This window comes from Quercus robur, chromosome 2 (assembly GCF_932294415.1).
Source record: "Quercus robur chromosome 2, dhQueRobu3.1, whole genome shotgun sequence".
In the NCBI taxonomy this organism is placed as follows: Eukaryota; Viridiplantae; Streptophyta; class Magnoliopsida; order Fagales; family Fagaceae; genus Quercus; species Quercus robur.
The window spans coordinates 46,336,037-46,361,809 of NC_065535.1; the positions used below are offsets into that span (position 1 = coordinate 46,336,037).

The 25,773-nt window shown below is 35.5% G+C and overlaps 1 protein-coding gene across 1 annotated transcript in view; it reads right to left on the reverse strand.

The window, feature by feature from the left end:
• Positions 1–25,773, reverse strand: part of LOC126713781 (DNA ligase 4) — a 54,380-nt gene that overhangs the window by 11,677 nt on the left and 16,930 nt on the right. Inside the window, exons 5-26 of the mRNA XM_050413644.1 lie at positions 23,059–23,133; positions 22,748–22,839; positions 22,164–22,235; positions 20,303–20,382; positions 20,149–20,186; positions 20,038–20,044; positions 19,708–19,869; positions 10,955–11,030; positions 8,916–9,040; positions 8,781–8,815; positions 8,622–8,680; positions 6,387–6,470; positions 5,865–5,960; positions 5,716–5,764; positions 5,450–5,537; positions 5,110–5,304; positions 4,264–4,389; positions 4,040–4,139; positions 3,857–3,959; positions 3,306–3,436; positions 3,005–3,166; positions 1,328–1,483 (exon numbers count right to left, since the gene is read on the reverse strand). Of these exons, the coding sequence (XP_050269601.1) occupies positions 1,328–1,483; positions 3,005–3,166; positions 3,306–3,436; positions 3,857–3,959; positions 4,040–4,139; positions 4,264–4,389; positions 5,110–5,304; positions 5,450–5,537; positions 5,716–5,764; positions 5,865–5,960; positions 6,387–6,470; positions 8,622–8,680; positions 8,781–8,815; positions 8,916–9,040; positions 10,955–11,030; positions 19,708–19,869; positions 20,038–20,044; positions 20,149–20,186; positions 20,303–20,382; positions 22,164–22,235; positions 22,748–22,839; positions 23,059–23,133 (2,111 nt within the window). The remainder of the gene's footprint in view (positions 1–1,327; positions 1,484–3,004; positions 3,167–3,305; positions 3,437–3,856; positions 3,960–4,039; positions 4,140–4,263; positions 4,390–5,109; positions 5,305–5,449; positions 5,538–5,715; positions 5,765–5,864; positions 5,961–6,386; positions 6,471–8,621; positions 8,681–8,780; positions 8,816–8,915; positions 9,041–10,954; positions 11,031–19,707; positions 19,870–20,037; positions 20,045–20,148; positions 20,187–20,302; positions 20,383–22,163; positions 22,236–22,747; positions 22,840–23,058; positions 23,134–25,773) is intronic.

Below are 25,773 nucleotides of genomic sequence, written 5' to 3' on the forward strand. Positions count from 1 at the left end.
CACTAACAACACATCAAAGGCTATTGATTTTTTGGGAGTAGAAAACTTTGATTTTGTTTTCAATCCGTCGTTAATTAATGTTGTAAATCAATTGATGGCTAGTGAGAAGAAATTTTATGCTATAGTATATCAAGGATACAAGTTTCAAAACAGGGTTAAGTTACTGGAGTATTCAAAGAATTTGTTTATTTGGAGCAGAAGTGGTGTGGACAAGGAAGAGCTCCATGGAAAAGAAGATTAAATATACAAAGATTCAAGAATTGTGGTCTAGTTTTGATGTCGGACCTTCTTAGCACTTTTGATAGGTTAATATCCATATTTTCTGGAATGGGCTGTCCTAGAGGCCCAAGAGTCTTATTTTATGTTTTTAGTCCTATTTGGTTTAGGAGTTATTAAGTCCTTTTGTTAGTTATTAGTATTCCTATTCATTCTAGGAATAGGTTATTTAGAGTCCAAGTCCTTCTAGGAAAGGGATTAACAATGGACTATAAAGGCTTTATTGTATTCAATATTATTTCATTTAGCGATTGATTAATAAAATTCAGCAGCTTATTTTGTTTATCCCCTGTTTCAGCCCCAAAACAGCCATCAATATTCATTCTTTTCTAACCTAAAACTCTTAAATCTCAACCTAGTATAGTGCTGAATTCTTAAAGAACCTGCATCCAGAAGATTTCATCTTCCATATGCAAACTTGAGGTCGAGTTTCATTCAAGCAGACGGGTATGACGTAGGACAAGATATGGGGATTAATTCTTCTGGTTTGTTATTTTTTAATTTTTATGTTATTTTAGCTTTTAGGGTTTTATTTCCTTGATTTCATGTGTTTTTAAGGGTTTTTTAGTCAAATTAGAGTCCTATTATGGTAGTATATCAATTAAGGTTAGTTTAGGAATATTTTGACTTACAAGATAAATTTTTTGGAGCCTTAATAGGCATGCAATATTTTGACTCCCAAAATAAGTTTTTCAGATGGGTTTTTTCTTTTTTTGGGTGGATTCTAGGTTTTCCTTGTGTATTCAATGAGCCCCTTATGGATTTAAGGGTTTCATTAATCTAGAACAAGATCTAACCATTCATGTTACTGTTCTGTCTCATGATAACATCCATTTTTTATAATTCAATCATTTCTTTCTTGGAGAAAATAGATTAATAGATTCCAAGTTATTAGCAGTTTGTAGTCTTCCAAAGTTAATCAATATTATGGCAAATCAGAACTCACATAGACCTTCCAATGCAGAGGATTTGAAATTCCCAGAATGCCAATTCTCAAAATATTCAAAGCATATGCATTATCCTATAAAGCTAAAAGCATATAGGAACTCACCACTCTACAGTGCTTGAATCTTCCACCTCAATGGTCTTCAAGCTATATGTTTCTTCTTGCAATCTTTTGTCCCTCTCCATGCAGTCTTCTAACCATTGATATTTCACAACATGCAACCTCTTGTTCATTAAAAGATTCTTCTCTGATGAAGTGAAGCTGTCAAAGGGAGTGGGGTGGGGGGAGATACAAGAAAAATACATTATAAGCTCTCCTTCACACATGAAAACAGAGTAGCAATGAAATAAAGGTGTTTTACATGGAAAATGAGTGGTATTGGGTCAAGGTATGTCTTAGGACAAATGTTAGCAAGTGAAGAAGAAATAACAAACTAGATTGATTGTGCAATCAAAAAGAGAACAAATTGAATAATAATAATTTGGTGGAAAGAAAATAGATAAGATCAGACATGTGATCGTTCTAAGGACGGGAATTGCATGAAAGATGAGACTGGCCTAACAACCAAAAGAATATGCTCATACCTCTCTGGATGACAAATCTTGATTGACTGACACTAGGAACCAATTCAGAGAAACAAGTGGAAAAACAACTTTTATAATGGAAATATTCTAACAAAGTTTATTAAACTTAAATACAATAATAATTATATATAATTCATAACACTAACATTAACCACAAAGTAATTAAAAAAAAAAAGTAAATAAAATAAAAAAGCACACACACAACGAATCATTATAACAAGCATAATCATAGTTGTGGTGGTCATATTTCTTTCCATCATACCATTGCATATTTCATACTAACAAATCCATAATTCATTGAATTTTTGAAAATATCACCCCATTATAATGGCCATAACAAAAGCCATGCATTAGCATTCACATCCGGGTTTGCATAGCAATTGCTATTTTACCATCTGAAAAATTATTTTATCTATTATACCAACCCACTTTACAATACACCAGACATCCCAATCTCTATTGTTTTACCATTTCATTTAAATATTATTTTATTATTCTTTATTTGCATTTAAAGAGAGAGAAAGAGGAGATATTTTTTAATAAAATAATATATTTGGTTTTATATACCTACAGTAGTTGGTATATATGAGAATTTACTGTTCACAGTTGCTAAACAAATTTAGCAATACATACCCAGGTAAAGCTCAATTTAGGCGTGTATGTTGGTAAGATAGCAATTTGGGGGGTTTTACATGCCCCATTGCTAATGCTTAGAACATGGTCAAGATAAGAAACAAATTAGAAAATTTGGTTTATCAGACATATCTCAATAAGCAAGCTGTAATGCATCCTGAAAGGCACTTCTTCATATGAGAAAATCAAAGAATTATCCTAAATGATCAAGTTCTCTCCATTCACCAACAAATTGTTGATCAATTCATGCCACATCACATTAGAAAGGAAGACCCTTTGTCAATTTTATCGGAAAAGTAAAATTGATGAATAATTTGATATCTAATCAACTATATATAATTGTAGCTAACACCATGCCCTATACTATGATGTGGTGCAGTGTCATGATAGGACCACAATGGAAGTTGGTTACAACAGAAATAAGTAAATAAAAAGGAACTTCGTCTCCAGAATTGATGAAATCTGAAACTATCTGACAATGAAACACTTTGACTGTAAGTTATTCAACAGTCATCCTCAAATACAAAGACCAAAAATCCATGATCAACACAGACCACAAACATACCTATTTAATACAGTTTCGAAGTCCACTTCGAAACCTGGTACTGACAAGACTACCAAATGGGTAGCAAGGACAAGACTGTCACTGACTTTTCCACCAGCAATGGAAACCTCAAGCTTCAACCTCTTCAATGCAAGCCCCATCAGAACTTCCCAATCCGGTTTCCTTCACACAAAAGTTAAACTTAAATATAATTGAACAGCTGTTTGGAAAAACAAACTGTTCAGAACACCAGGTAAATCAGTTTATTCAAAGAAAATAGATCACCAATAAATGTAAACTTGTAATTGATCACTAATCTTACAAAGATGGTACTGGAGGGTGAAGGTAAACACAGCAGCCATGAAAACGAGACCATTTCTCCTTTGGACAGTACTTCTTCTTATAACAGTCGACAGTTTTTGTATCTTCATATCTGTTCACATTACTTAAGAGCTGGAAAGAAAGAAACTAAATAAATCATCTCATTTTCTCACTTTTTAAAAAACATCATCTCATTTTTATCAAGTGCTTGCTCTATGTTTCTTCATTAATAGCAACACTAAGTATTCAAAAGCCAAAATGGTTGTACTGGAATTTCATAGCAAGACTTCATCTCCTCTTTTCCATAATTACTTTTTCAAAGTTTCCATACATGGTATAGTCGCTCTATAGCACAAAATATTATTAAATTTTGTTAATTAGCGTAAAAGGGCTTTTTGTAATCTATTTTATTTTATGTTAGTTACATATAAAGAGTGCAGCCAATCACTTAGGCTGCAGACTCTAATTCTCCCAATCACATAAATCACACTAATTACCCTAATCACGATAACAAATTTAAAGTAGAAAACTTAAGCTCCTATGCAAATATACCTGTTTGATGTCTGCAAGATCAAGATCCTGGTAGTAAGAGTCAGAAAATTCATCAATTTCTTCTTGTAACTTCTTTGATGAATTGGAAAGGAAGAGGAAGTGCCTTCAACAGAAAACAGCCAAATGAACTTTACTAGTATAAAAGGTTGTCTGTAAGTTTATAGATTACAAAGCATGACTAACTTTGGCTGTAAATGAAGGAGCTTCTTCTGTGAGCAACAATCCAATATCCAAGAGTAATTAATAATATCTCCATGACGTTTCGCCGCCTGATACTTAATCCCTGCCAGATTTTCTTATTCACCATATATTCCAGCCAGTAATAGATGTGCATTTGTGAATGCATATGTGCACCTGTGTGAGTGAGTGGTTATGCATGCATGAGCTTCAAAGCAAGAGAAGAATACCCTTGCTATCAGCTGCAACACAATGGGTAACTGAGTTGTTCAAATTCATTGAGAAAGTCCCTCCATTCTCAGCAACCATTTTGTGGAATGAATCAAGAGAATGGGTTGGTGGGACATTAACGAAGTCTACATGTCAAGGAAAGATTAGCACAGCTTTGAAATAATTTAATAACTTCTAACATAAAAAGAACCATTAAGATTGAAATCCCATTTTAAATGCAATCAAATTGTCTCCATCATTAAAGAGATAAGACATGCAACATGATATAAAAAAGAATGCATTGTCTAAAAGTATGGAGCATGACAGTATCAACAGTATGAAGTAGATAAATAATATGGTTTATGTGTTAGCAGATTCTGTGAGGAGGTCAGAATTGAGACACTGTCCAATGGATTGCAGAAACTGGTTCAATGACAAGAATTGTGTCTTCCCTACATGTTTCTAAGGCTCAAACTCTTCATGAAAGGCAATACATATATCTCCACCAACTGGAGTTAAGGAATGCAAGGTGAGCAGAGATATAGGAATACCACCAGGGCAGGCCATGAGGAATATGTCAAACACTAAGACTTCTTTAGCCTTGCCCCTATCTCAACAGGGGCTTGCAGACAAGTAAATTCAAAATTCCATAACTTTTTTCAAACCCCAAATCCCCCCCACCCCCCCCCTCCCCCCCCCCCCCCACCCCACAACAAAAAAAAGAAAAGAAAAGAACTGCATATATTTATATATCATAAGACACAGAGTTATGTATTCAACACAGAATACAGTTCAAAAGATCAGATGTTTTGTCAATCACTTGAGGGATATGAAATTGGTAACTGAGAAAACATTCTATAGGATACAAAACATCATATTCAAGAATATTGACGAGCCTCCCTTAATGTCAGAAACGTCAGTCTGGCTTAAATGAGAAGGAACAATGGAGACATTCCCCTTCTTAGAGGTTTTCATTCGTTTTGGCTTACTTTCCTGAAGGCCACCATAATCCATCCCCCTTTGTGTAGTACCATTGCTTGAATGTACTAGTTCTACAAAAGCTGCAACAAAAGAAAAGTTTTATAAAACATAATTCAGTTAAAAGCTTAAATCAAAGAAATATGGAAGGAAAGCAAAATAAAAATATACTAGTCATCTTAAGTGAGAAAACAAAGAGAAGCATTGGAACGTAAATAATCTAGTTACATTGCACATCCAAGCATTCATGCCAAGGCTTTTCATATCTCACTCGGTCAATACGCGGAAATCTCAGGCTATAAGGAGCGGCAAATACCTGCCAAAGTGAACAGATCAACAGTATAGTGACATGGCATAAATTTGATATAATGCAATTAACTACTTTAGTAACAAAATACAAACTTCCAAGTACAAAAATGGTTTTTTTTTTTTTTTTTTTTTTTTTTTTTTTTTTCAGTTAGCTGAATGGAAATTGTGTAGTTTTAATGACACACCTCAGACCTTATTGTTCGGATATCACTGGTAATTGAAAGAATTATTGATCTGCAACAAGGGCAATAAAAGGGGGTAACATATAGTATTGATGTTAAAAAAGAAAAAAAAAAAAAACAATATTGCACAAGGTAGTATAAAAGCTACTAACTTCTCCGGGCTGTCAATCCAAACATCCGGTCTTTCTTTCGAGTTATTCGTTACTTGATAAAAACTTGGTGGTTGCTGCCGTGGGTACTCATATTTCCTAAGAAAGCAGAGTGAAATAAATAATAAATAAACCCTGCATATAGCATTTTAAAACACCTAAAAGCTTCTTCATGCCTAGTAGCTTGCAAAAGAAAGCATATCTAGCCCTCTTCTGATGCTTAACCTATATGACATCCTTGGATGTCAGAATAAAATCCATCTCGTTGGCACTTTTCTCACTTACCAAATATTGAATCAAATTATTATGCCTAAACTTGACAAAAGCCATACTGGAAATCAGCAATGAGATCAAGTTTAGGTCAGATACCCCCCAAGTTGAGTGGTCAGGCAGGCATGCCTCATAGCCAAAGCAGTTTTAGATGCTTTGCAACTAAATAATCTAGCTCAGCATACATTTTTAACCAACAGAACAGTGGAAACACATTTTTCTAACATTTAAGTATTTAAGTTATCTAAGAAGTACCTAAAATAAGGCTTCAATTTAGTTACAACAGCATCTAGCTCTTCATCAGAAAGTCCAGTGCCCACTCTGGAGAAAGAAAGAAATCTGCAAGACCGAACTTTCTTAGAATCTTTCATGGAAGTATTGTGCATACATGTCAAACAAACAACAATTAAAATTTTAAAATCTGAGCATCAGGTGGATTAAATCAGCTGCAACCTAAAATTAGTTCAGAGTTTTAGGATTTTCAAGACCACAAGCTTAGCATGCGTTCCAGTCAACTATTCAATCTACCCAAATAATGACCTAAACCCATTATCCAAAGGCTAACCCAAAACCAAAAATTAAAGCATTTGTATTCCTAAAATATTTGATAAAATAACAATCCAACTAAAATCAGAAAATGTATCCATAATATAATCAGTTTGATTACAACTCTTCGTGAGTGCAAGAATCCATGTTGGAGACCCATATTAAATTCAATTGCACAGCCAAAACTAGAGGCCAAAAACAAACAAAATTTATCTCCTTCCTCAGGAAGGTTAAGGTCCTCATGGTTTTGTTGCTAATGAGCTCTAGCTTAAATTGCATTTTATCACCTTGTAAGAATAAGGTCAGAGGGCAAGGCCATGGGTTCAAGACCCACTGGGTGCTTGTATAATTACCAATTAAAAAAAAAGGTTCTAAATGGTCATACTCACATCCAAGTAACCCTCTATCACATAATGTTGATATTCAATCAAAATTAGCAATTAGAAAGAGTCAATACAAATACACCTCTATTGATCACCAATCAGTTTGCCGTCTGCATAAGTAATATGAAAACTTCCCCTTAGCAAATCAGGGTACATTTTGTCAGATCTTCATATACAAGGTATGAGACACATACTTCCTCTTGGGAAGAGTAAAACACCTTGCTTCAACCTTGCAACCTTGATGCCAAGAAAGTACAACTCACCCAAATCTTTAATATCAGAATGACTACTAAATGGCCTTTGATGCCCTGATACCATTTATATAAATGCCAGAACCAACCATGATATCTACATAGCAAGAACAAGCACTCCACTAGAGCTTATTCTAATAAAACTGAATAATCTGATCTGACATTGTTTCTTTTTCAATCTATATGTTGCTACTACCTAATTAAATGTATTGAATCATGCAATACAAGATATTTTGAGGCTATTAATTGCTCTCTTCAATTTTGCGAACCTCCAGTGACCCCCTAAACAATAAAACTAGTTGGTTGCTCCATAATACCTTTACACCTTCTTTTGAATATTAACACAAAGATCTTGATATCCAGCTAGTACGAAGGCCACTCCTTGCCGCTTTCTAATCCATGTTTATAGTGAAAGTTAACACAAAACATCAGCTCTTTTTCACAAGTGAACCCAAACCAGTTTGAATACAATACAAAAAATGTATGAAAGGAACTCAATCTGGAAGCCACCTTGCCGACTCAAGAAACGGAGGCAGTAGAAACTAGAGTATTTAACCACTCTTAGATGGCTTCAATCAGCACTAATTTCCTAACACAAGAGCAGATTTTCATATGCTTCTCCTCTTGCTCTATTTTTCTACATCAGCTCCTTGGAGGCTAAAAACACTTGTTGGCCAGTTGAGAACCTGAATTCGAGGTCCAGAATTAAAAGCTCTCATGTAAAGGGTCGATTAGGAAGTAAGTTAGAGTAGTTTATGGTAGCACATACAAGGGATTAGTTAGAGCTCATCTAACACATGTCAAGTGTGGGGAATAACCTCCATGTGCTAATCGATCATCCAATAGGGACTAGAGGATGAACATACAATAAGAATTGAGCATGAACTTGTATAAATACTCAACTTGTAACTCCTAAGCTCATTAATGAATTGTGATTCATTTGCTTAGATGTCTCTCTTGAATTCTCTCTACAAATTTCAGCTCTCTCTCCCTCTCTCTCTCTCTCAATCCTTCAATATTCTCTTATTATCTTAGTCTCATTTCTATTCAAGAACCATCACTCCACATCTAGACCTTCTCATACCCCTTGCTACCCCCAAATCCCCTAGCCCTTAAACACCTAAAACCAGCCACCCAACCTTCAAGAACCGAATTCCATCATCAAGGAACGCTAACCCCCAACTGTGCTCCTAACAACATATATGTAGATGATACCACCGTAAACATGGTGTTTCTGTGGTATTTTTACCAGTATAAAGCTACTCAGTAGTCACCATAGAAATTCAAGCTTATTGTTGAGAAACTCTTACCGTCTAGGATAGGTATTAGGGGCTGGAAGCTCTGCAATGCCCACCAAGAATTGAGCTACCTGCAATAGTAAGTACTTATATCCATATGTAGATTTTCAAATAAAACATATATTATGCGGAGAAAAGAAAATTATACATTACAAAGGATGGAAAACTGACCTCCCCACCACGGCGTCCAGATCCATAGTATCCTCCTATGAAAATGTATGCAAGCAAAGGCATCTAATATATTGCTTTGATGTACTTATCATATATATTTTAAAAAAAATGAAAGAGAAAAATTAAATTACAGACCTATGATTAGAACATCCAGATCAGAACCAGCACGAATGTACTCAGGCTTCAATTTCAACCACTTTCCAGTCCGATCACTGGGTTCCCATTTGGAACCAAGGTCCTTTAAAACAATCCCTTCATCTCTAAAGAACTAAAACTAATTAATGCTTAAGGACCAATCAAACAAATATATTTGGGTCACTAAACTTTTAACTTTGATAATATACAAAATAAAATACAAATACTACGGTTTTCTGTTATTTTATTTTGCAGTAGATTTCATACTTCTAGAACAAGAGAAATAATCATGTACCAGAACTCGAACTACAAACTGAAATTACATTCTATTCTTGCTCAGAACTAAGCGTTAGGCTGGGTAATTTTAAATTAAGATCCAAGGCGAGAGAAGCCACAACATCATATGAACAGAGTCATGAGTTCTAATTCAGGTTTTGATCATTTTGAATTGCAGATTATCATTTCAATCATAGACTTCATGCACTCAGACACAGACATAAAACAGTAGCAGGACCCTTTTGGTATTTATTTTTGGTTTAGGTCTCATTGCCATGGGTAATTGGGTGCGAATATTTGTATCTGGAAAAATCATTCATACTGCCAATGTCAGGGGACAAATTTACGCCTAGGCCTACAACTACAAACAAAGCCCTATGAAGCACGGGTGCGTTTCCGGATTTGGGTGCAGGTGTAGGTGCGGGACTCGGCAATTTTTGAAAAAATAAGGTGCGGGTGCAGTGGGGTGCGGCGATTAAAAAATTATTAAAAATATTTTTATTTTTATTTTCTATATATTTCAAAGGCAAAAATGTATTTTTATTCTGGGAAAGCATGCAAACAACAAATGATAACAAATATATTTCACTACTAGGAAAGCATACAAACAACATCCTTTTCTATATATTTTCTATATGTTATCCTTTTCATTTCAAATATATTTTCAAAGGCAAGAAACACAAAACAAAAAAGAAAACACAAAAGAAGCAACAAATATTCAGAATAAAATTGAAAAAGGACAGATTTCGAATGTTTGGGCCTCACTCAAAGCTGATTTTGGCTGTTCCGGCATGTTCAAGGCTGATTTCAGCCTGTTTCGGCCGTTTCGGTCAATTTTGGCCGCCGGCCAATACAATCCAATTCGGCTGATACGACCCAATTCTAGCCGAATCTACCTAGTTTGGCGCGAATTGGAGCCAAGTCGGCACGAATCCTAAAAATAAAAAATATATATAAAAAATATAAAATAAAAATAAATAAATAAAATAATAAAAAAAACTCAAACGCAGCACCGACACGCGGGCAGCCGCGTCGGTGGCCACATCCCGCGTTGGGCCGCATCGGTGCTTCCTAGACAAAGCCTTAGTCCCAAAATTTTGGGGTCAACTTAGATCCTAGAAAAATTAGTTAGGTTAAGCCATATGTATTCTTTTCTTCCATTCTACTCCGTCTAAATTCATACTCTCTATTACTCCCTTAATTGAAATGTCATTTTTTCATTACTTCCACTAATGTGATTTTCGGTCTTCCTTTACCTTTTTTTGTTCCCTCAACTTGGACCAACTCACTCTTTCTTAGGAAACAAAAAAATCTTCTGCCTAGGTATGCTTTTAAAATTTAAACACACTGAAACTACCTCAAGTTAACCTTAGAAACACAGCCCATAGTTTCACCATGTTATCCTCTAGCATATGCTTTATACACAATCTTGTAAATCAGACTTCATACACAAACCTAACTTGAAGTGAGTAATCCAAAGGTTGGAGTCCTCTAAGCCCAATATATAATGCTAAAAATGTCCTTGAAGAAAACTGATGAAAAAAATGGTGGCAGTTTTTTTCTTTTTTAAAGGGGGTGGGGTGGGTGAGAAGATATTACACTATACCAATTCTAAAGTCCAATAATGCCCAAGCATAATAATGCAATAAAAATAAAATAAAATAAAATCCACCCATAATAACTCAGCTACTGAGCTTATTTGCACCTGTAGCTAAATGACAAGTTAAACTTTTGCCCCTAAATGCATGGTAAATAAAGCTGACCTGTTCTCAATGGTTTCTTTGAAGAACCTCTCAACATCATCCACATTATGAGCAATAAGTGACCAACAAGGCTCCCCTACATAAGCACAAATAAGACACTATATCTAACCATAAATATACAAAAGCTAATAAATTCAAGATTAAAAAATTGAATGGGGTGGGTGGTCTTTTTTTTTTTTTTTTGGGAGGGGAAGGGGGGGTGGGGATGATGCAGGAAAATCCAGATGCAACGAATACCAAATACGACCTAAGGTTACATTTATGGACTAATTTTTTAACTGGTCCAGCAATATAAGACTATATTCTAATGCTCCATTTGTTTTTGTTTCAAAGTAAAATATTTTCTGAAAAAAGTTTTCCCATTTTCAGGTATTTGTTTGCAGTAAAATATAATCAAACTTGTATAATATTTTCCATTTACTGTAAAATCCTTTATAAAAAGTTGTAAATGTTTTACTTTTGAAAATTTGGTAAAACATTTTCCAAAAACACACGGTGGCTTCCCCTACCCCATCTGGTCGCTAAGTCATCTGTCCAGTGCTGGCAATTCAATGGTTGGAGATGGCACACCGGCGACCGGTGTCAGCTGTCCAGTGGCCAAAGATGCCACACACAACCAGTGCCAAAGGTCCGGTAACTAAAGACGTCATTTTGTCAACCATTATTCATGGTCCGATCACCTAAGATACCGCTTCGACAGTGATCACCGGCAGTCCAATTGCCGGAGCCACCATTCAAACTACCAATTCTAGCAGTCTGGTCATCGAACCTCTTTTAGCAGCTTCGGTGCTGACCATTAGTTTTGGTGGTTTGGTTGTGAAAATATTTTACTTTAAAACAAACTGAGTGTAAAACATTAAAGAAGCATGTCTCCATAAAGTCAAATCTCAATTACAAGAGTCCACACATGCTAAAATATATTTTAGGATATCACACTCCACATTAACAAATGGGACATATAAATAATTGCTAACAGATGAAATCAAGTTGATAATAAAAGGGGGATTTGGGTTCATCAAAACATCTTGTTGTTCATATAGAATTTTACAGTCAAAATATGCAATCTGTACAAGGTATTAAGCATAGAATTAAACGCAATTTTTCTCTTTTTTAAGAATGATAAGTTAAACACACATCCAAGTTAAGAGATACTATAAAGTATTGAGACGAGGAAAGTTTTTCCTTAGCAGGGCATTTGAAAAGTTAGGGTACCTCCAAGGGTAGCTTATTTTCGTGTGCACTGTATGGTGTTAAAAAAGACGTCAAGTATTGATAATCAAAGAAGATGAGAGTTGATACTTACAGATTGGTGATTTATGTGCAAGAACTAAAGAGAGAGTGCGGCTCATCTTTTTCTTAATTATGCAGTGACTCCAGAAGTGTGGTCTTTGATTTTCTGTTTGTTTGGAGTCTCTTAGGTAATAGCATTTCGAACTTGGAAATGTTGTCATATTGGAAGGGCGTTTAGGAAAAAGAAGCAATGGAGAGAGATGGAAAATTGTTCATATGCATTTAATGTGGTGTATCTTGAGAGAAAGAAATACATGTTGCTTTGGGGGAAAAGTGATAAATATGGCAAAGCTGAAGTTCGTATTCCAGAAGACTTTATATGAGTGGATTCCTAGACACCCTAAACTTCCGTTAATTTTATTGTACCTTTTAATATAACACAAAGAACCTTTCTAAAGAAAAGCTCTTTGGACTCACCTCTAGTCAGTAAAACCTACAAGCAACTAATCCCACCCACCAAAACTAGTTGCCGGGTAATCCAAGGGCATTCACCCAAGAGCAATTATTTTTTGTACCTTTATCTTTTTTACCTCTTTTTTTTTTTTTTTGGGGGGGGGGGGGGGGGGGGTCCCTTGGTATCCTCCTTGTGCACTACAGTTGCACTCCTTTTGCACTTCTTCTCTTAATGAATTTTATTACTTAAAAAATGTCTTGTCAGCCCATGAATAATCCATCCTCCTAGTAATGTAGGACAAGGGGGAAAAACAAAACCTGATTTATAACTCTTGGGGCAAATCTGGATAGCTTGTGTTTTGAAGAATTAGGGTTCAGTTTTGGTGGGGAATAGACTACAAAATAATAAGGATTATAGGGTTTCCAAAGGGGACAAGGATTAGTAGGGTTTGGGAATGAAAACAGAGGTAAAAAATCAAGATTTGGGCTGCTGTGAACAGTGTTGTGAATAATAAAAGTGAATAGTAAAATTAAAGAAAATAGATCAATTCTAGGCATCACACCTAGACTTCTTAAGTATCATAGGTTTGAGAATGAAAACAAAGGTGAAAATCAAGATTTGGGTTGCTGTGAACAGTGATGTGAATAGTAACCGTGAATGGTAAAATTAAAGAAAATAGATAAATTCTGGGCATCACACTTAGACTTCCTAAGTATCACACCTCGAAGAAGGTTGCATCACACCTCAGAGAAAGTTGCATCACACAAACCATAAAGAAAGCTTCATAGCTCTTAAATTTTAAAAACATTCATCATCTCAATAGAAAGCATTACAATCCTTTAAATAGAAGTCTAATACCTAATCCTAGTTGAACTAGGATTTCTTAAAACCCTAATAAGACTTGGACTTGGACTCCTTAGGCTTTTACTACTAAGTCCAACTAAATAACCAAACTTAAAATAAAACTCAAAAGAAGATCTAATGGACTAGTAGCACAACTCATTCCAGAATATTATGAAATTACAAAATTACCCTTGATACATAAAATCAAATAAAATATAATAAATCTATCTTCCCATTGCCTCTTGCATCATTCTCCCTTGGTTGGCAAAAACTAGACCTCAAGTTTCGAAGTAAAAAAAAATCTTGGTTTCTTGAAACATTGAATAAATACATTGAATTTGAATGTCCTTTTGTTTCTTCATTTGTGGCAACAATAATGATAATGATATACTCACCAATTCAATTGACCCATTAAACTTTTCAGGAATGACAAAATCAATATCTTGAAAAGTTGGTGTATGCAATAGAACCCTACTTTGGCACGCAACATGAACTTGGGAATAAGATGCTTCAAGTGTTATAGTCTTCACTTCTACCTTGTAATTTTGATAGGTTGCCTTCTCAATTTCAACTACTTCATCAACAATTTCCATCTCTTTCAAGTCTTGTTGCATTACTTCAAGCTCCCTTTGTTCAGTTGCATGTATCTTCAACCCAGCATCTCCTATGTTGCTCACTAGACAACTTTGTTCCTTTGACAAAGCTAGTGGAGGACTCATCCATAGGACATAAGGGCTTTGATAAATTTTTCACAGAGAAATTAGTGCAATCTTTGGACAAATTCACTAGAATTTGAGGCACTTCTATAGGCTGATCAACTGCTGTTTTGGGAGCTTCTGTTGCTACAACAGAAATTTTAGGTTCTGTTTCTTTTCCTTCAATGACTTCTGGCTTCAATCCTTTAAATTTATCCATCTCACTTAAGGTTTCAAAACAAACTCCTTTTTACCAACCATTAGAGCGTAGGTGTTTTCTTTCCCATCATGTTGGACATTTTGATCAAAGGGCCAAGGTCGACCAAAAGGATATGTGTGACTTGCATAGGAATTCTATCACACATGATAGAGTCACTATAAATACCACAAGAAAAAGAAACAAGGCATCTATGAGTTACCAGAATAGAGGTTGTCTATCCAAGTTAGTTTGTATGTTTGAGGATGAGATTCTACCAGAAGCTTAAGGCATTCAATCGTGGAAGATGAGACAACATTCATACAACTTCCCCCATCAATAATAAGCTTTTTAGCTTGGTTTCCACAACGAACCAACGTCTGAAAAATTGAAGTTCGCCTCCAATCCTCTTTCTCTACTTTAGGGCTACTAAAATGCGTCTCACTACAAAAACAAGAGAAGTATCCACCTCATCCTCCTTCAAGTCATAAACAAGAGAAGTATCCACCTCGTCCTCCTCCAAGTCATTTGCAGTAAATGCTCCATAATTAAATGCATCATCCTTATGGTCTTCATCTTGCTGCATTCCTTCTTCTTCATCTTAAACTCCAATGTGTAAGCTTCTCTTCTTTGGATATTGATAACCTATATGACCTATTCACCACACTTAAAGCATTTAAAGTCTCTTCCACTGGAATTATTTGACATGACTCCTTTGCCTTTAAATTCAGCCAAATTGGTTGATGGTTTTGACCCATTCAATCAATTAAATGGTTTAGCACCACTACTTAACTCAACAAACTTCTTAAATTCTGTCTCCCCAGTTTGTGACCCAATTTTCATAGTAATTGGATACCTCAAGTATCCCTCCATGTCTAGGGCCACTTCGAATGCATGTTCCACATTATGGACAAGTTGTCTAAGCATCTTCCTTTGTATATCAACCCTCAAACCAGTTTTGAATCGAGCTAGAGTTTGACAAGGCTCTTCGGCTACCTGACTCCTAGTCTTAAGTCCATCAAATTTCTGCATATACTCAGCTACTGACATGCTGCCCTGCTTCAAGTTAGAAAGTTGTTCACACAACTTATCTCAATAATTAGAAGGCATATATTTTTCTCAAAGTTTAACCTTCATCTCTTGCCATGTGCCTATGGGCGGTTGGACTATTCTCCTTATATCGTTTTCGACATCAGACCACCACACTTTTGCCAAGCCTACAAGCTTCATCTTAGCGAACCTTACTCCCCTATCGTCCACCATATCATACCAATCAAAATACTCCTCAATAGAAGCAATTCAATCTGAGAATACTGTGGGATCAACCCTTCCTTCAAAATCTGGAACTTCCATCCTCTTCTTTGTGATATCACTAGTTGTATCATAAGGTTCATTTTTTTTGATAAGTAATAATGAAGTATATTAAGAAAACTACCTCATGAAAGCAGAGGCAGAACAGACAATACAGAGAGAGAAACAAACAGAAAAAGAAAAGAGAACTAGAAAACAGGCAGAAAGCAACAAAGAACTAAATACAAAGGAGAGAACAAAGGAACAAAGGGAGGGAATCACTATAAGTAATCATAAGGTTCATATTGCCTTCTTTCTAAAATATCTCTAGTCCACTCAAGAATTTGATCTTGTGGTACTCCTTGGGTACAATACCCATTCAATTTAGACCCTTGATTGGTGTTGACATGCTCATTTGCTGCTTGTTCCTCTTCATTCTTACCGTTCTCACCCTTATTGGGTCTGGATGTTTCCCCTTCTGTACCAGCAACTTCTTGACCATAAGGTTTAGAAATTCGACTCTAAATCATTCAATTGAAGGTTATATTCATTGAGTTGAACCAAGATTAAAATCATCGCACTCACCATCACTCAATTTCTCCCTAAACGATCTCCCTGATCATGTAGACATGATATAAAATCCCTGCTCTGATACCAAACTGATGAAGGACAAGGAGGAACAACCAAAACCTGATTTATAACTCTTGGGAGCAGATCTGGATAGCTTGGGTTTTGAAGAATTAGGGTTAGGTTTTGGTGGGGAATAGGCTAGAAAATAATAGGGATTATAGGGTTTCCAAAGGGGACAAGGATTAGTAGGGTTTGGGAATAAAAACAAAGGTGAAAATCAAGATTTGAGTTGCAGTGAACAGTGATATGAATAGTAAAATTAAAGAAAATAGGTAAATTCTAGACATCACACCTAGACTCCCTAAGTATCACACCTCGGATAAGGTTGCAACACACAAACCATAAAGAAATCTTCCTAGCTCTTAAATTCTAAAAACATTCATCATTTGAATAGAAAGCATTACAACTCTTTAGACAGAAGTATAATACCAACTAGGATTTCTTAAAACCCTAAAAAGGCATTTGGTTTGCTATGATATACCCTTGATGTGATGCACATTACGATAATGTGACATTAAGGTTTTTGGTTTATTTTATTTTTTCTAACATTACCATAATTTAAAATTACAAAATATATCACATAATCTCAATCTTATCACCTTCCTAAATAATGTATTATTGTATTCTTGTATTGAGATTACATTAATATAAGAATACAATAACGTAATATTATGGTGTAATGTAACATCACAGCGAACCAAACGCCCTCTAAAAGGATTTGGACTTGGACTCCTTAGGCTTCTACTACTAAGCGCAACTAAATAACCAAACTTAAAATATAAACCCAAAAGAAGATCTAATGGACTATTAGCACAGCCCATTCCAGAATATTATGAAATTACAAAATTTCCCTTGATACGTAAAATCAAATAAAATATAATAAATCTGTCTTCCCATTGCCTCTTGAATCACCTAGGTTCTTACAAGGAGAGAGAAGAGCCATTTGAACCATTTAATTGGCACCCATACTTAAAAATAATAGCTTAAATTGGACTGAAAATGAGCTCTTAAATTTTTTTTTTTTTTAAATAACAAAATTGTATTAATCAAAATTTTCAGGTACACTGGGGGTGTACATTATTCAGCTCTTTCATTCTTTCTTTCTTTGTAAGTAAAATAATTTATTAAAGAAGAAGATAGTCCAGATAAAAAGGTGTTTCCAACTAGTCCTAAAGAATACAATCTTAATTCAAAATATCCAAAAATTCTAAAAAAGTTCCACGTTAAAATATGTGGGTTAAAATATGTGGCTGAAAGCTGGAAGTTTCCTTGAACAAGTCCAAACATTGTGGGAGGATGACTAAAAAACTATGGGCTCCTAAGGATGACTTGTGAGCATGGAATAGAGACGTTTTTGGCAATGAGGGAGCCAAAAAGAAACATACGTTGGAAGAGCTAAGGAGTTGGACAATAAGCAGATCCAGAGATGATCGAACGAAGGAGGGTCTAAAATCTAAGATAGAAAGGCTAGCAGCCTAGCACAAATGAAAGAAACAGAAGTGGTTCTTTTACCATTTGGAATCCAAAAAGTGGTTCTTTTACCATTTAATCCAATATGCGGTTCTTTTACCATTCTCTCAACAGTCATATTCCAATAACTTCAATTGCCTTTGGGATCTTCTTTAGGCTCAAGCAATATGTAATACAACTGTTGAGAAATGGAGGGGAGGTGTGCATGATGGAAAAAACTCCTCTCTCTCAGAAGGGGGTAGGCTCACTCCTATCAAAAGTACTTTATCATCTCTTTGTACTTACCTTATGTCACTCTTTACTTTTTGTGGGGCGGAATGGGGATGAGAAGAATTTTCTTATGGTAGTTTGCTCACCTTTGAAGGAAGTTGGACAGGAATTTGGAATCCAAGTACTTTTAACCTATAGTACATATGTTGGATCATTATAATTTGGGATCTTGATTGTTCTCTACGTATAGTACATTTCCAGTGTACTTGTGACTGCTTGGTTTTCAATAAAATTTACGTTACTTAACCAAAAAAAAGTACTTTTAACCAAGCATTGCTAGGGAAATGGTTATTGAGATTTGCAACTGAGAGGCAGAAGTTACGGAGACCTGTTATTTGCATGAACTATGTGAAATTATGGGGGAATGGACAAGGGAAGAGCCCAGGGAGTCAGACTGTCAGCGGCATACGTTGGGTCAGTTAATGAAAAACCATCTGATGAGGGTGGGATGTTTTCACAAATTTCTCAAATTTTCACTTAGGGATGACACTAGGGTCAGGTTTTGTGTCTTTTGACACAATCCATGGTGTGGTGTCTCCTGTGCTACAAACGGGCTTCCTTATTTGTTTCAGTTGGAAGTGGATATGAATGCTACCATTGCCTCTTATTTGAATGGTGAACAGAGTTGGAATCCACTTTTTTGTCGATCTTTTCAAGATGGGGAGTTAGAAGCAGTGGATAGTTTAGTTTATTTATTGTACTCTCATTCTCCTCAAGGCCAAGCTGAAGATCAGGCTTTATAAAGTTTAACTAAAAGTGGGGTAAGTTTGACATGTGCTCTTTTTATGAGCTTCTTATAAAATCTACAGGAGTCCATTCCCTTGGATGAATGTTTGGAATGTAAAAATAGCTCACAACATCACTTTCCTTGCTTAGACTGCAACAAGCGTTAACATTTTAACAATGGATAATCGTCAAAAAAAGATCCCTTATGAATAATAATTGGTGCTACATGTGTAAGAGAATGCATTGCTTAGTGGTGAGTGACTAATGATTATTTGTGTTTACTCTTTTTGAGGTTTCTTAGGTCATGCAAAAACCATTATTCAGTTGTCGCAGAGTGGGACTGTGCATGCGGTGGACCATCTGGAGACGGATGGTCAGTAGAACTTTTGATGGGGTTGAACAGCCTACCTATAAATGTAATTAGGCAAAGAATGTTCCAATCTCCATATGAGAGGATGACAATGCTAGGCCTAGGCAGCATCCCTTCATCTTCTTTCTAAATTTAGTAGATCTTTTGAGCTTGAGATTGTAATTCTTTGGAAGTAGCTCAAGTTGCATAGTGCAATTTGATCTATCGCCTTTTTGAATAAAATTATTTTTACTTATCAAAAAATTTGGGACTAAGGCTTTATTGTTGTTGTTGTTGTTGTTGTTATCATAAAAAAATTTTAAAAAATAAATAAATAATAATAATAATAATAATAAAAATAAAAGAAGGAATGCTGCCAAAAGTATCCATCCAAGCATACAATTATCTCAACAAAAACTATTCAGCTCTTAGAGTAAAACATTTACTCATATAATAGTACCAGGAAGACAAGACCACTAAATCTACCTAGTAAAACAATATATCATAATCAATGATTAATAAGCATTCATGCATGAGAAATGGTTTGTACTATGTTCGATAATAATTATTAAAACACGAATCTCAAGTATAACTTTTTACCAGAAAGGCAGTGAGTATTAAGATCAAGACCACCATTAGGTACTAAGATCTCCAAACGACCCTTCAAAGGCTTCACAACTTTCTGTAGAAGCTCATGCCGTTCTTTCAAGCTTTGGTGAATTACGCTGGTATCCCCAACATAAAGAATATCAAACGCAACATCTAGCCAATCTCATGTCAAGACAAACAAAAGAAACTTTAACCAATTACTTGCAAGTTCAATTTACAAATATACAGAGACATACAAAGTATGTTCACCATCAAAATCTTATTAGAGTCCCTGAACTAGAGACCAGACCTCAACTGAGAAGTCAGGCACAGAAAGGATACAGCACAACTGCATCAGGAAAAAGAAAATATCAAAACAAATAAGAAAAAACGAAATGAGTTTCTGCTTATAAAGTTCCAAAATAAAAATCGGGAAAAGTCAAAAAAGAAAACCTGTCGATCACTGTCCAGTCCATCCTTCACTGCCTTGGCTGTAAAAAAGAGAAAATAAAGATAAAAATAAATAAAGTAAAACTACTTACAAATGTTGATGATACTATACATGAAAAGGCAAAAAGAGGCAATCAAATCAAAGTGGCACACAAACCTATTTCCTGATTTGAGCCAAACTCAGCAAAACGATTCAAAGATGTATCCCAGACTAACATTTCACCATCCAGTATACATCTAAACAACATTACAAGAAGAAAATTAGCAAGGTAAGAGATTCAAAACTGTTTTATGCATGACAAAGTCTAAATGTTTTTCACACCAAGCACATTGTGTAATCTAAGGATTTGTCTGATACAAGCATTACATGCATACTGAAGATGGAAAACTTCATTGTCCTTCAGATTGAAGATGGAAAACTGACATTGTGATATGAACTGAAGCCTTTTTTTTATAGGTTGAAACCAAAACTCTTCTCTAAAATGTTATCACTGCTTAATTCTTTCATGTTAATCAAGGTTCAAGTTCAACTTAGAATGCCAGACAGATATTACACTGCATCACTACAGATAAAAATCTTCTTTCTTTTAGAAGAAAATCTACCGGGTTTACTCATCCCAAAAAATAAAAATAAAAATTACTTGGTTTCTTGACCACGCGCCCTTTTTGAAAGTGAATGAATACATATCCATTTATATCTGGCATGTACCTTTAAGCTACACTCTGATATAGCCAACTAACAAGGGAAGTACATGTGTGACTTACCAATTAAAAAAAAAAAAAATCAAAGGGGTGGGAAAATCAGTTCATTTGTCATTTACTAAGCCAAAAATCATATTTTGCAATCAGCATGAATGGCCAATATATGCACTCTTCTACCACTATCCATTTGGATATACATATGGAGCTCCATATACCAAATTGTTTGTCCTAGTAAATGTAATTTGCATGCAGAATATGATAAAATTAGAGTTGAAGCCATCACAGATGTTGGGTAAGTCCTATATGTAAGGAGCTACAAGGACCACTTTCCATTTGTGGGCTGATAATTCTTTAGTGCCAACCCTACCTTTGCATGAATGTCTTCTTTCTTATCTTTCCTTTTGTTATAAACACCCTCATTCAATCTTTGGATACATACTTGTATTTCTACAGTACAATTTGCTGTTTAATTAATGGATCTCAAGCTAGCTTTTTTGGTAGATCGAGGAGTTTAAGGCAAGGGGATCCTTTATCCCCCTTGCTCTTCCTTTTGATGATGGAGGTGCTTAGTAGGATGCTTAGAATAATGAGGGGGCCGGCATTATAAAAGGATTCAGGGCAGATGATGTGGGAGGAGATGGGTTATGTATCTTAGTTGTTGTTTGCAGATGATACAATATTCTTTTGTCATGCTAATATCGAGCAGATCCTCCATATTTGAATGTTGTTGACTTGTTTTAAAGCTGCGACAGGTTTTAAGAGTCAATGTGGATGGGTATAAGTGAGATAGTTCCTAGAGGGGATGTGGAGGACGTGAATGCCTTGGCGGATATTTTGGGCTGCAAGGTAGGGGGTTTGCCTGTGTCATACCTTGGTATGCCTTTAGGGGCCTAGTACAAATCGACAACTATTGGGAATCCTATATTGGAGAAGTTTGAACGGCGATTGGTAGGTTGGAAGACGCTTTACTTTTCTAAAGGAGGCCGGTTGATTTTGCTGGGAAGATTGTCCCCTTCAGTTCATCTCTCAGTATTTGTTCTAACTAGAGAAACAACAAATAACTTAACTGCTTCATTCCCAATGTAGGTAAAATGCAAGATTTTTTTTTATAGATAAGCTACACAAGCATCCCAATAGTCTTGAACTCAAGACTCCACCTTCCACCCTAATCTTTCAGATAAAGGACATGGCATTTGAGCTACAAGCTTATTGGGTAGGTTATATCTAAGAATTAGAAGACAAATATAGGAAAATATAAGAAAAACCAGCCTGACATAACACGGAATTTGAAATGACAACTTGACATGAATATTTACCTATCAACCAAAACATTTTGTATGATAATGTCTGACATCCCATGTCCATATTCAGAGTGATCAAGAAAGTTCCTGCAGAAAAGAAACAACCTTCTGAAACATACCAAGACCAAAGAACATAAAGTTTTAGGAATTTCATAAACTTAATTTTCAAATCACTTGGATAAGATGGCCTAGGCCTTGCTTAATTTCATGTTAAAAAGATTCCCTAATTTTGTGGTCAATTCACTAAATAGTAAAATTTAAATTTAAAACTTACATACAAAACATTTAAAAGTTTAAAGGAAATTAACAAAACAAAAGCATCACCAGGATAAAGGTTGGAAGCTTAAGCGTGCATTTGGCATTGGCTTAAAAAGCCAACTTTTTTTACTATTCAGCTTATTTTTGCTACTATTTATAGGTCCCATTGCACTTTTTGGTACTATTCATAGGTCTCACTGTACTATTTCAGCTACCTTTTAGTTTTATCTACAGTATTTTCAGTAAAAAGTTTTCAAATTCAGCTAAATAAATTGTTCCCAAATAAACACTAAATTTAATAAACCAAAGAAATTGGTGATAAGGTATGGATGTGCACCTACCTTGAGAAGAAATGTATCTCAGTTCCATTCTTATGAATTTGGATGCGATCACCATCAAATTTGCACTCAACAACCACTTCTTTCCCATGGAGCTAAACAAATGGGAAAAAGTTATCAAATTAGGGGGTAAGATATTGAATTGATGAAGAAAACAATATGGGAGTCATGAAACTTGGTTTGAGGGAACAAAGAATGTTTGCAATACTAGAGCCCTTAGTTATTTTTGAATGTCAAGGTCTCCTAGATGAATATGGAAAATTACACTTTAAACATAAGTGATAAAGATAGTTAAATATTTGTTGAAACAACACCTTTTTCCATGCAGCCGTAGCATCGGTAACTCTCATAGCTAGTTGAGGGCGCACAGCTTTTCCAATTTCAATGTCCTGCAAAAAGATGTCAACAAAAATGTCCTAATGATTACCAACTCCAAATAGTAAGAACATAGAAGGCACTATTGAAGTAGAATTTCTCTAAATAATCTATGAAGCAACAAACTATATATCTTGTTAGTCAGTGACTGCTCCTGATCTACCTGCAACTGTTTCTGCCTAAAAGAAACAGTTGCAGGTAGCTGTCATAATGAAATTTTCAATATAATTTCACAGAGATTTTTCAACACAATAGAATAAAATCTCAACAGAATAGTGAAAGTTACAATCCCAAGAGATTTAAAATATCATACGACATAATTTAGAAAACTAAAACTACTAAAACTTAAAACTCAATTACATTAGCTTGTGGATAGACATAAGTATGCATTAATGATTTAATGTATATGTGATTTTTTGTTTTTGATTAATAAATGACTTTGTCCCACCACCCCACCCCCACCCCCCCCCCCCCCCCAAAAAAAAAAAAAAAAACCATGCCTGATGAACAATAAAAAGCACAAGATAGTCTAAGGAATTGTTTCCAAATAATCTTACAAGTAAAGGATATCAAATTAGCGAACTCAATGATAGTACCACTATCACGTAGATCCAAGACAGTTGACCATTCATAGAGTAATAAAAAAAAACTGCAAGGCCCTCAACTATACATCCTCAAAAGTATAGGAATTCCGCTCCTGCCAAATCATAAAACAAGGGAGCAAAATTCCACACAGTGGACAAACATTTACCAAACCAATTCCACCAACCACCAAGTACATTAAATACTCTATGCGACTTCACCGAACTCCAAAGAGACAAAAAAAAAAAAAAAAAAAAAAAAAAAAAAAAAAAAAAACAAAACAAAACAAAACAAAACTCCCAATGAAGTAACAAATAATCCAAATCCCCACACCAACCTACTCATGTGATTCCTTTCTTTCTAACAATATCATTAGTCAAAATATTTCCCCATGTTGCGGTTCACACAAAGAAAGCCGGTACCGCTTTCGAGCATTGGCACACCAAATTCCTCTCCAAGGGAAAGAGATATCCCTTGTGGGCTATGGTGTTCTCCTTGTTTGGTATTCATTGGGTTATGCCGAAGAAGGTGGTTGAACTTTTAGCTTGTTGGCAAGGGAAGTTTGGGCGACATCGGAATGGTGCTATATGGATGGTTGTTCCTCATTGCTTGATGCAGTGCATTTGTCGGGAAAGAAATAACCAGATTTCTAAAAGGAAAATTCCTGATCTTAAACTCTTCTTCTTCAAAACCTTATTGGATTGGTTGTTTTTAGTAGACAATCATTCTTGAAATTTGTGTTTTTGATTGTTCTTGTCCCCAGTGTATACTTGGGTGACACACTCTTGGAATAATACCTCATAGGTAGAGATTTCTTGGATTCAAATTCAACTAGTTACAATGAAGGCAGCCTTGCTTATTTATAATTATATAAGCAAGCTGCTGAGTTAGCTACAAGAACCCACAATGTGGCCGCCATGTGATTGGCCAGACCCTAACAAACTTCTCTAACTAACTAACACGCTATTGCACTTATCACTAACAACCTATCAGTTAATTAACTTTATGTTACAAGTGATAAAGGCTATCAAAAGTAAAAGGAACTACTTATCATACAAACATAAGTATTAGTTATAGCTAGCTTTAAAAATGAACTACATCAAGACTATCCCTCTTTAGAACACACTTGTCCTCAAGTGTGGCTAGTTGTAAGTTGATCTGGTGCATGATAGGGTAGCAAGTGATGTACATTGAAACTATTAGAAATGCATAGATGATCAAGTAGCTTGACTTGGTAGGCATTGTCATTGATCTTATGAAGTATAGGACAAGGACCAATCTTCTATTGCTGCAACTTAGTATAAGGTCCAGAGGGTTCCTCTCCTTGGTCAAGATCACCCATACTATGTCACCTTCCTTGAAATCACTTGCCTTTTCTTCTTGTCAGCTTGTGCCTTGTACTCAGCATTACTGGCCTCTATTTTCTTCTTAATATCTGCATGTAGCTATTGTATGAAGTCAGCTAATTCAATGGCTTTTGGATGCTCCTTCTTGGGTAATGGAAAGCTTGACAAGTCAAGAACACTAGATGGTTGCATCCCATAAACAATCTCAAAGGGAGAATGTTGAGTTGTTCTATTGGTAGATGAGTTGTAGGCAAACCCTACCATAGGTAAGACATTCTCCCATTCCTTAGGCTTGTCCCTTAAAAAACACCTTAGGAGGTTGCCCAAGCTCCTATTGACCACCTCAGTCTACCCATCCATTTGAGGATGGAAACTGGTTCTGTACTACAAGTCAGTACCAAATTTCCTCCACAAAGTTCTCCAGAAATGGGCTAGAAACTTGGCATCCCTATCAGACACGATGCTGGTTGGAACTCCATGTAACTTATAAATATCCCTGAAAAATAAACCAGCAATATTGGAGGCATCATTAGTCTTTTTGCAAGCCACAAAATGGGCCATCTTGGAGAATTTGTCCACTACCACTAGAATAGAGTCTGATCTTCTAGCAGTTGGGGTTAATCCAAGCACAAAGTCCATGCTAATGCTGGTCCAAGGCTTGTTAGGCATTGGAAGGGGCAGATACAATCCAGCATCTTTGAACTAATCTTCCTACATCCTTAAGCA